The following is a 12,312-nucleotide window of genomic DNA, read 5'->3' on the forward strand; positions in this document are numbered from 1 at the left end:
AGAAAGCAGTCCACAAGTTATGACCTAAGTCAAACATTCAAGCATCAAACCGTGTTTAAGTATCGTATAGCTTGAAGGTAAGTGCTGTCTCTGAAACGTGATGTTCTGCTGGTGATGCTTCTGTACGTTTTCCCTGATGGCAGAAAAGTGAACAAGTGATGTGCTGGATGGCAGAGGTCATTGGTGATGTTCCTGGCCTTCCTAATAATTCTGGTGACGTAATGTGAGGCTATGGTAGGCAGACTACAGCCAATGATCTTGGAGGCTCTGCACACTTTCTCCAACTGGTGCTTATCCTGACTGGATGCATTCCCATACCAGGACAGGATAGAGAAGGTTAGCACGCTTTCTATAACGGCTCGATAGAAATGAGTCATGCCTTCCTGGCTAACCCCAAATTTCCTCAACTGACGGAGGAAAAAGGAGTCTCTGATGAGCTTTACTTACAATAAGACTAATGTTCAGGTCCCATGAGAGGGACTGATGTATGGTAGTGTCCAAGAAGCAGAAGGAGGAGACCCTCTCAACAACCTGACCATTGATGGAGAGAGGAAGATACTGGACTGTCTTCTATATAATATATAAATCTAGATAATGGAACTATTGAGGCAACTCTAAATTCTTCCAGCTTCATATCTTTAACTAACTTACCCACAGTCTAACCAAAACTATTACACTTTCTTTTACCATATTCTAGTCTTTAACACCTTTTTGTTAGGATGACTTGCATTCTGACCTTTTAGATTAACCCAATAAGTTGCCATTAATAGTAGTCTTCTCTTCTGCAAAGGCATTTCACCCATCTCTACTTGAGCTGTAACTGGAGATTAATCTACTATCAAACCATACTCCAAGAAATCTAATTATACACATTCTAAATCTTGTTTATATAATTTTGAATTTGACATCCACATTCCTTCTCATATTTGTAAAGAGTATTATTTTAGTTTTTTTCTACTGAAAACTTGAAGCCACTTTTCCACCTCATTTAAAGCACTTTGCATTTTTTAAAAAATATATTTTTCCCTTTAAACCAAAGAGCCCCATCATCATCAAATAGTGATTTACCCACAGATTCATGTATTCTTCATGTAGAAACATCATTGATCATAATGATAAATAATATGGATTGATTACACTGCCCTAAGGTGTACCATTCTCAATTTCTCCACTAGCAGAAATAGCATCACCAATCTTCACTCTAATTCTTCTTCCAATTAAAAACTTCAATCCAGTTATACATTCTCCCTTCTATACCCATATTTCCCCTATACCCATAACTTAAACTTACCCATAATTAAAAGCCCTTCCGAATATATCAGTGGTTCTCAACTCCAGTCCTCGGGACCCACTGCTCTGCACATTTTGTATGTCTCTCTTATCTGACACACTCAATTCAGTTCATGCAGACTCTCCTAATGAGCTGATGATCTAAATCAGGTGTGTTAAATAAGGGATACATACAAAATGTGCAGAGCAGTGGGTCCCGAGGATTGGAGTTGAGAAACACTGGAATATATGCTTTTCTATATCAAAGACGACAGCAGTAACACTTTCCTTATTATAAAAACCTTTCCTTTTATCTGTTTTTAAAGATTCTATTGAATCCAGGATTCCTCTACCATTCCTAAATCCACTTTGGTGAGAAAAAAAAAACATCCCTTTTCCAAATAATATGACAATCTGTCAGTTATCATTCTCTCCATTACCTTGCATAAATGAGAAGTAAAAGCTATTGCACGATAATTAGTTGAAACACTTGGATCTTTCCCTGGCTTTTAAATAAGTATAATTAAAGGTACAATATGTAAAATATTTGCAGTAAAATGTCCAAAAACCACTAGGCTATTGTTATATATTTTGTCCAGCTGATTACAAACAATATCTCTAATGTTATCAACTACTTGTAAATCATGAGAAAGTTCCCATTCTAAACAGTGACACGGGGCAGTGCAGTCGCCTGTCAATGACGTCAGTTAACTTTGTTACCGCCTTTACTGACGTAGAAACCACATGACAACAGTGCCGTGGACAAATGCGGAAGTAGTGTCTAGCGTCTAGCAAACCACTAGCTTGCTTCAAGCAGTTCCTTATTTACTTCTTGCACGTTTTATGGTGGATTGTGTTACTTATTTATGGAACATAATTACTGTTTACCATCTGCCGCTGGTTCTGTCGACAAGGACAGCTCCCGTAAACTCATGACCGGAAAAGCGGAAGCGGCGCCGGCGACTGTGTCACAATAAAAGTCCCGCTGCTCGTGAGGCGTGTGTTGATCAATCGCTCCAGTTCCTCGTTCAGCTCCCGCAACACTCGGTCCTGCTCTGCTTCATACTACAGTAAAATTAATAATCGCATCCACGAACATGAGTTCTTCCAGATTCCAATCCCTATTCTTTTGCACCGTCTGTTGAGATCAGTGCCCAAGGAAGTCGACCGGAAGTTGAAGTCGGCCGTCTTGTAGCAGAACTTCACTTGCGTTAGCATCCCCATTGACTCCCATTCATTTTGGCGTCACTTTGACAGTGAATAACTTTACATCTGAGGCGTTTAAAGACTCCATTTGTCCATTATTTATTTCCAAAGATACATGACAATGTATAAAGGGCTCCATTACCTACTATGTTACATTATGGCCCCGTAGAAACAGTTTTTGTAAAAATAAGCTAACGATTGCGTCATAACCACTCGACTCTCTGTCGCGCAGTAGAGAAATTACCGTACAGACAGGAGGAGAAGCTCGCAGGCAATCGGGGAGATTATCTTAATATGGCGTACTGGCGTTACATTTTAAAATACTAAACAAACTAATTAATCAGAATACTTACTCCTGCTCACTCACGCCAAAGAACTCCCCGCTCAAGCTCGCCGCCTCTGCAAGATTAACGATGGCAGTTTGCTCGCACAGCTACTAGAAGATTTACATCTGTCAGACAGGTTGCGGACGTCATCAAGCTTAGTGTGAGTCTGCGCGTCAGAAAGGGAAGTGCTAAAAATCACTAAAAATGGGCTTCACTTGACTCAATTGAGTTCCAATGGGGTCGCTGTGTTCATTTCTTTTACTGTCTATGGTTGAGATGGAGACCAGTTCCGCTCTAAAACTTGGCGTCATCAAACTGCGCCTTTGTTTTGAATAGGCTTCTAGCGACCTCTAGCGAAAAAAAATATCACAAATTGTACCTTTAAAGGATTAGTTCACTTTCAAATGAAAATTACCCCAAGCTTTACTCACCCTTAAGCCGGTGTGTATGACTGTCTTCTTTCTGAACACAATTGGAGATATATTATTAAATATCCTGATTCCTGACACATCCAACATTTATAATGGCAGTGAGCGAGACCAATGAGTATGAAGCTGAAAAAACTGCATTCATCCACATCCACAAGTTTGGTCTTGTTTTAAAGAAGACACATAGCAACATTGCTGAAGTGAAAGCACTTGAAAAAATTAAAGTCTGAAAAAATTATGGAAGTTTAAATTTACTTTAAATCAAATGTACTGTACTAAGCATTTTTTTATTTTAAATAAAATTAATATTTTATCAAATATATTTTACTCTAAAATGGCTATCAAATGAAAGCCATATGTTATGTTCCAAATTTGAAGTTGATATCACAAAAATTTTATTTCCTATGAGATTTAGTTTAGGCGCTGTACCAAAAAATGGACACCGGGTGTAACCGGCATTCTATTGATTTTTTTAAAGCAATCTTCTGTTACAAATTGATAAATTTCTGTCCAAATATCACTTCTATCACAAAACAGTTGGCAAATATGGAACCGTGAGACTTTGTCAAGATTAGAAAAGGTTTTGACTATAAAGTAGCTAAAATAACTATTGAATATTGCTGCGTCCCAATTCGCATACTATCCGTCCTAAATAGTATTCGAAAAAAGAATTAGTATGTCCCAAATCGTAGTATGTTGAAATGAGTATTCCAAAGATACCCGGATGGTCTACTTTTTCCTGTTAGAATTCGAAGTGCAGATCCGTGCACACTTCTAACGGCTAATATTGCCCATAACACATTGCGCTGTGGACGAGGATTCGATTAGAACTACAAATATGAGTACAAAGTGGTAAAAAACTACAAACATGACGGATGTGCGAGACCGACGGTTAAGCAGAGCGGTTAAGATAAAGGGGCTTGAGTGATTAATAATCAGTATCTAACCTGACGAAAAGATATTTATTAAATGTTATCTACATTATATTTCATCTGCAACAGCATTGTGAACTTTTATAAAAATGCGTTTGGTCATTAACTTCTAAATGCATCATTATGCAAAGATGAGGAGAGTTATTCCATGAAAAACCCATGACTGGCAGAACAACATTTCTCTCCGAAACGGTAGGAAATTAAATTTAATTGAATGTGGAGGATTTTAACTGTGACAAGATGATTGACAGGGTAGTTTAAACAGTTACAGGTTGCGTAACTAAGCGACAGAACGTCCGTTAAAGACGCAATTATGACGAGGTAGTATGTCCCAAAGCTTGCATACTCTTCTGCTACACACTCAAAAGTATGCACTTTTTCTTTACAAAAACAGTACATACTTTTAGGACGTAGTACAAGTAGGCGAATTGGGACGCAGCGTATGAAACCTGACACCACCCACTAGGGGCAGAGCTCACTAGAAGAAATTAGTATTGTTTCCATGGTAACACAACATCCGATTTCAAAACGGTTTTCACAGGCTGAATCTCGAATTTGTAAGCTTTCGAATGATACCTAATTTATGATAATTACTAAAATATGAATATATAAAAAGAGTGCCAAGCTCTGAAAGGGATAGTTCACCCAAAAACAAAAATTCTGTCATCGTTTACTCACATTTATAAATTTTCTTTGTACTGCTGAATGCAAAGGAAGATATTTTGAGGAAAGTTTGTAACCAGGCTGCTTTGGGCCACCATTGACTTCCATAGTAAGAAAAGAAAAAAAAAAAACTATGGAAGCCAATGGTGGCCTAAACCAGTTACAAACCTTTTTAAAAAAATATCTTTCTTTGTTTTTAACAGATCAAAGAAATTTATACAGTTTTGGAACAACCTTAATATGAGTAAATGATGACAGAATTTTCATTTTTGGGTGAACTATCCCTTTAAGATTTAAATTAAGATCTTAAATATACACTCAGCCACTTTTCAACAAGGCATTCTTTAGAGATTTTGGTTCACATTGACATGAGGCTATCACGCTGTTGCTGCATATTTATCAGCTGCACATCCATGATGCAAATCTCTTGTTCCACCACATCCCAAAGGTGCTGTGTTGGATTGAGATATGGTGACTGTGGAGGCCATTAGAGTATAGTGAACTTATTGTCATGTTCAAGAAACCCGTTTGAGCTTTGTGACATATCACACTATCCTGCTGAAAGTAACCATCAGAAGATGAGTACACTGTGGTCATAAGGGATAGACATGGTCAGCAGCAATTCTCATGTGTTTAAATAATGCTGTGTTTAAATAATGCTCAGTTGGTACTAAGTGGCTCAAAGTGTGCCAAGAATATACCCACACCATTACACCTCCACCAGCAGCCTGAACTGTTGATACAAGGCAGGATGGGTCATGTTGTTTAAGCCCAAATTCTGACCCCACCATCTGAATGTTGCAGCAGAAATCAAGACTCATCAGACCGGGCAACGTTTTCCAATCTTCTATTGTCCAATTTTGGTGAGCCTGTGTGAATTGTAGCCTCAGTTTCCTGTTCTTCGCTGACAGGAGTGGCACCCGGTGTGATCTTCTGCTGCTATAGCCCATCTGCTTCAAGGCTGGTCGTGTTGAGTGTTCAGAGATGCTCTTCTGCAAACCTCAGTTAACGAGTGCTTATTTGAGTTACTGTTTCCTTTCTATGTTGGGTGTCCACCTTAGAGATAATCACCATATTTATAATGAAACCATCACATAAAAAAAAGAAAATAAATTATATTAATCATATCAAATAATAAAATATATTTATTGTTACTACTGTAAAGCTATATTAAATTATGCGATCTCATTCAATGCTTTCAGAATCTTTACTTTTTAAAATAATGTTGTTTCTGTATTTTTAAAATAAACATATTTTAATATTTATTGAACAAAAATTATTTTTTTATTTATCAAAATAAACAGAAAATAGTACAAACATTGCTAAAGTGATTGTTTTGAACAAGTATTAATATTATTAAAAACATATTATTTTAGCTAAAGTATTTGTATCAACACTGAGCAGCCCCATTCTGGCCCACCTTGCCACCTCATATACATTTATAATTTAAAAAACAAAACAAACCAAACTACTTTTATGATTTATTTTCACAAAATCTGTTAATCCATCAATGTTCAATAAAACACGCGCACACACACACATTATATATATATATATACAATCGTACTAGTAATGAAAAGCTCATTTCTCCGAGTGTGAGGTATAAGATAAAAATCTGCAGGTCGGAGTAATTCGGAACGAAAGGTAATGGGCGTGCCGACCATGGGTGTATTGATTCATCACACCTTTTACGCACGACAATCATAGTCTATCGCTTTAAACAATATTCATTTGGCTCGATCGATGAGCCACATTTCGACAAGCGGTAGGCCTATACCAGCTCTAGTGAGTGTGGAGCAGTTCTTAACGCAAAGATTACCTCAGTTTTCAGAGACTGTTTGGAGTTGCGAAGGCCAATGTGTTTCAAGACTATATTTATCTTGTATTTAATGGTCGGTAAGTTAAAAAGTTTCATAACTTTAAAGTGTTCTTTCTCTCTGTGTTACCTATTTGAAACTGTTCATCGTTTCTGTCGTTTTTAATTGCATCAAACATCAGTTAACCAAACTGCTATAGGCCTACTCCAAATTATATTATTGTTGAAGCTTAATATTAGGAAGTTTCCTCAGCAAAATTCCTCAGCTGGGATTTAGTAGTAATTCCCTGCTGAAAAAAACACTTGTATGCTGGTTTATGGTGGTCAAGTGCTAGTCCTGGACCAGCATAAACCAGCTCAAACCAGCATACCAGGCCAGCTTCAAAACCTAAATTAACCAGCATATGCTGTTTTTTTTGATGACAACATGATTTCATACCAAGCTAACTGATTTTGCTGTTTGTGCTTCTCCAGGTGTGTTTGGTGCAGAGACAGATAATACTGAAACAGTGTCAGTTATGATGGGAGATTCAGTCACTCTGGACACTGATATTGAAACAATTAAGAGAAATGATGACATATTGTGGATGTTTGGACCTGACAGTCCAGACACACTGATAGCTGAAATCATCAAATGGTCCTACATGTTCTCTGTATATGTAAATGGACAAGTGCCATTTAAAGACAGTCTGAAACTGGACCATCATACTGGATCGCTGACCATTAAGAACATCAGATATGAACACTCTGGAGTTTATAAATTAACTATTATCAACAACAGAAAGACTTCCCACAAGAGTTTCAGTGTTAAAGTCTATGGTGAGACATAAATATTTTAGATGTTCACAACTGTAATGATAATACATTTTATTATTTTTGAAAGTCACTGGATATGTAAGTCTCTGATGTATTTTTTTTTCTGAGATCATTATGTTTATTGGTAACAATAAGGTTCCGTTTATTAAAGGATTAGTCCACTTTCAAATAAAAATTTCCTGATAATTTACTCACCCCCATGTCATCCAAGATGTTCATGTCTTTCTTTCTTCAGTTAAAAAAAAATTAAGGTTTTTGATGAAAACATTCCAGGATTATTCTCCTTATAGTGAACTTCAATGGCCTCCAAACGGTTGAAGTACAAAATTACAGTTTCAGTGCAGCTTCAAAGGGCTTTAAAACGATACCAGACGAGGAATAAAGGGTCTTATTTAGAGAAACGATCGGTCATTTTCAGAAAAAATGTAAATGTATATGCTTTATATAAAGGCGATCATTTGTTTGTAAAAGCATATACATTTACATTTTTTTGACCTTCAACCGTTTGGAGGCCATTGAAGTCCACTATAAGGAGAATAATCCTGGAATGTTTTCATCAAAAACCTTAATTTCTTTTCGACTGAAGAAAGAAAGACATGAACATCTTGGATGACATGGGGGTGAGTAAATTATCAGGAAAAGTTTATTTGAAAGTGGACTAATCCTTAAACATTAGTTAGCTAAATACATTTGTTAAAGGTGAACTAACAATGTAAAATATACTTCTACTATTAATTTGTTACTTATTTATTCTCTCATTCTTTTCCAGCTCCTCTGCCCACTCCCATCATCAGCAGTGTCTCTGTACAGAACTCGACAGCATCAGAAAGATCTCTAGGTCCAGCGTGTGCCTTGATGTGTTTTGTGAAGAATGTGACACGGGCGACGCTTTCCTTGTACAAAGGCAAGGATTTAGTCTCCAGCGTCAGTGGTTCTGATTTAAGCAGCGACCTGTCTTTACCTCTGGATATGGAATATTATGATGAAAACACCTACAGCTGTGTGGTGAGCAATCCCTTCAGCAACCATACAACACTGCTTAACGTTACAGAGCTCTGCCAGCCACCTTCAGGTATGTCAGCAGTGTTTTATTCAGAACCTTTTCTTTTCTCTTACATGACTAACTCTTCTCAGTCTAGACTGTACTGTACTTTATTGTAACTGAAAGCTTAGAAGAGACATTTGTACTGTTGTGCATGCCATTTAAAGGGTTACACTCTTAAAAATAAAGGTTCTTTATTGGCATTGATGGTTCCATGAAGAACCTTTAACATCCAATTATCCTTTGCATTCCAAAAATGTAATTTCTTTTAGAGTATTAGTTCTTCACACTAAGAAAAAACAAGGTTCTTTGAACTGTTCACTGAAAGGTTCTCTGCAGAACCAGTAATGTTTCTTCAATGGCATCTCTATGAAAAACCCCTTTTGAAACCATTATTTTTAAGAGAGCAGTTCACCCAAACATGAAAATTCTGTTATCATTTTCTCACCGTCATGCTGTTCTTTACCCATATGATTGCGAAACACAAAAGAAGGTATTTCAAAAATGTTTCAAGTATTTTTGTCTGTACAATCCAGCTTATTTTTCAATGCAGAAATAAGCTATTTTTGAATGTGCGAGACTTCTAATTCATTAGCTGCTATAGGTAAATAGCTAGAATAACAAAGTGCAGTAAACGTTAAAACTATGTGCATGGCAAACCAGCATGTTTATGATTAGGATAATAAATTAAAATATGATAACAAATGCCAGTTTGCAACATTAAAGGGTTAGTTCACCCAAAAATGAAAATAATGTCATTAATTACTCACCCTCATGCTGTTCCACACCCGTAAGACATTCATTCATCTTCAGAACACAAATTAAGACTTTTTTGTTGATATCCGATGGCTCAGTGAGGCCTGCATAGCCAGCAATGACATTTCCTCTCTCAAGATCCATTAATGTACTAAAAACATAAATCATGTGAGTACAGTGGTTCAATATTAAAATTATAAAGAGACGATTAATATTTGATATTGAAACACTGTACTCACATGAACTGATTTGAATATGTTTTTAGTACATTAATGGATCTCGAGAGAGGAAGTGTCATTGCTGGCTATGCAGGCCTCACTGAGCCATCGGATTTCAACAAAAATATCTTAATTTCTGTTCCGAAGATTAATGAAGGTCTTACGGGTGTGGAACGGCATGAAGGTGAGTAATAAATGACAAAAATTTTCATATTTGGGTGAACTAACCCTTTAAGCTGCATTACATAGTGTTTTTGTTAGAAGCGAATGTCACCGGAAGCCTCACACATTCAGGGTACAAATGTCTGAGCCTGATCTTACATTAAATAAGGTGGATAATAGTTCATGTGTTTCAAAATTAAACTCCATTCGTTCATCAACACATGTATAGAACCCAATTTTTGAATTCTTCAAAAATCTTCTGTTGTGTTTTGCAGAAGAAAGAAAATCGCATGAGTACAGGGTGAGAAAATGGCAGAATTGCAATGGCTTTGGTGGACCTATTACTGTGCTTGACTTTAAGCTGTTTATCATTTCAGACAACATATTGCTCTACTGTTTGTTGCTCCTGGTGCTGATTCCTGTAGTTCTCACAGTGACCATTGTAATATTTTGTGTCAGTCGAAAACATGGAAAAACAGAACAAAAGAGTAAGTATCACATTCAGTAAACATCACTACCGCTCAAAAGTAAGATTTTTTCAGTATAATACAGTATACAATAAAACGGTAATATTGTGAAATATTATAATTTTTAATAACTGTTTTCTATTTTAATATATTATGTAATTTATTCCTGTGATGTAAAGCTACATTTTCAGCATCATTACTCCAGTCTTCAGTGTCACATGATCCTTCACAAATCATTCTAATATGCTGATTTGATACTCAAGAAACATTTCTGATTATTATCAATGTTTAAAACAGAAAATGCTTTGTAAAATGTTATTTTTTTTATCTTTTAACATTTTTTGTTTGTTTTAACCAGCTGATGAAAATTGCTAAAGTGAACTGTTAGGATGAAATACAGAATGTTTGCAGAAAGACGGGATGAAGAGACTATATTATTGCACACACTGAAGCTCTCTGGTTAGTGTGATTATGAACTGTGTTTTTAGTAGAATATTTAAAATGAAGTCTGTTCATGAGTGTTTTGTCATCATTACTCAGAATGTCCGTCCAGACATGATGAAAATGGTGGTCTGATGCAGACAGTTTCAGTTGATCTTAACTTATGTGCTTCCAATGCCACTGATTGAACAGTTAAAGTGATGTGATTTGTTTTATTTCACTTTTGTGATGAGAAACTTGATGTTTTAATCCTCATTTAAACAGATCAACTTCTTCGTTTGTAGATATTTTTTATTAAGATTCTAGCAGTTTCAGTAGCTACTCTACTTCTGCTTTTGTTCTAAAGGAAAAACATATGTTTATACTTCTCAGTACCTATGTCTATATTTTCGTTGTAAGCTTGAGTTTGTTTTAAATAAATTATTATTTTTTTTAAAACATTTTGAGTTTTGTCATTTGATGACGTGATACTGTGACCTGCATGGAAGTGTGCTTCGTTTTTACCTCCAAAATTGGATTCACCAAAGCAACATAACTTTGTATAATTATCCTTGTAACCCGTTTCAGTCAATGGAATTCTCTTCTGTGTTATATTTTGATTAATCACTGCTCTCTTGCCTATAGCTGAATCTGATTAATATTTACATTACAAATTAACCTGCCTTTGAACACCACTGCATTCATTTAAGTCATCATCTGATTTAGAAAAGAAAAAAAAAGATTGAGTATCTGTGGATAAAATAGACTTTGATTGACTTGAGGTTACAGGGTACAGCAAACCTCAGAGTGAGATCAGATCAAAATTTTAGTCAAGGTCATTTTCTCTGGTTAAACCCCATATTCAGATTTTGTTGACCTATACATACTTGAGTTTATGCTACTGTACTAAGGTGCATAATGCAACCGTGTAGTATGCTTTCTGTAACAACTGATCCTCATTATTATAGATAATATTTGAGTACATTGTATTGGAGCAATAGGCCTACTTTGTTTGGCAGTATACAAAAAAAACAAAACAACACAACACAGTTGCATTTATTTGTGGATCTTGTTTTATGTATTTGTATATAATTCCACATTTGAACAACATTAAAGGGATAGTTCACCCAGAAATTAAAATTATCCCATGATTTACTCACCCTCAAGCCATCCTAGGTTTATATGACAATCTTCTTTCAGACAAACACAATCTGAGATATATTTAAAAATATCCTTAGTCCTCCAAGGTTTATAATGGTTGTGAATGCTAACCCACATTCTGAAGACAGAAAAAATGCATCCATCCATAAAAAAAGTAATCCATACAGCTCCAGGGGGTTAATAAAGGTATTTTGAAGCGAAGGGATGTGTTTTTGTAAGAAAAATATCCATATATAAAACTTTATAAATTCGCATAACGAGCTTCCGGTAGACGACCGTGCACAGAATGTGCAAGTTGACTTGCGCCAAAATGAGTAACCCGTGACGCAATGTATCTATGACGCAGGATGTAGGAGTATCGTAAGCTCTCTCACGGTTCAAACAAATACGGCTGGGCAACAAACTCAAGCTCCTCCGACATTTCTCTTTAAAATTTCTTGTTTTTAGACTTCTAATTTGTGACCAGTGTTTTGTTTTGCTCTCTCTTCTTCGCCTTCACATTCGTAATTGCGTCCGGGTCAAAGGTTGCTCTTCTGCCCAACTGACGTGCACAATATGCGTACGGTCGTCTGACGGAAGCACGTATATTTGAATTTATAAAGTTTTATATATGGATATTTTTCTTACAAA

The 12,312-nt window shown here is 36.1% G+C and overlaps 1 protein-coding gene across 1 annotated transcript; it reads left to right on the forward strand.

Annotated features, from left to right (window-relative positions):
- Positions 1 to 6,688: 6,688 nt before the first annotated feature.
- zgc:113293 (uncharacterized protein LOC550593 homolog) lies at positions 6,689 to 10,558 on the forward strand. Its single transcript, XM_067362214.1, has 5 exons — positions 6,689 to 6,720; positions 7,115 to 7,459; positions 8,226 to 8,528; positions 10,012 to 10,122; positions 10,460 to 10,558. The coding sequence occupies exons 1-5, from the start codon at positions 6,714 to 6,716 to the stop codon at positions 10,474 to 10,476; spliced, it is 783 nt and encodes a 260-aa protein (XP_067218315.1). The 5' UTR covers positions 6,689 to 6,713; the 3' UTR covers positions 10,477 to 10,558.
- Positions 10,559 to 12,312: the final 1,754 nt, after the last annotated feature.

Source organism: Chanodichthys erythropterus, chromosome 16 (genome assembly GCF_024489055.1).
Source record: "Chanodichthys erythropterus isolate Z2021 chromosome 16, ASM2448905v1, whole genome shotgun sequence".
Classification (NCBI taxonomy): Eukaryota; Metazoa; Chordata; class Actinopteri; order Cypriniformes; family Xenocyprididae; genus Chanodichthys; species Chanodichthys erythropterus.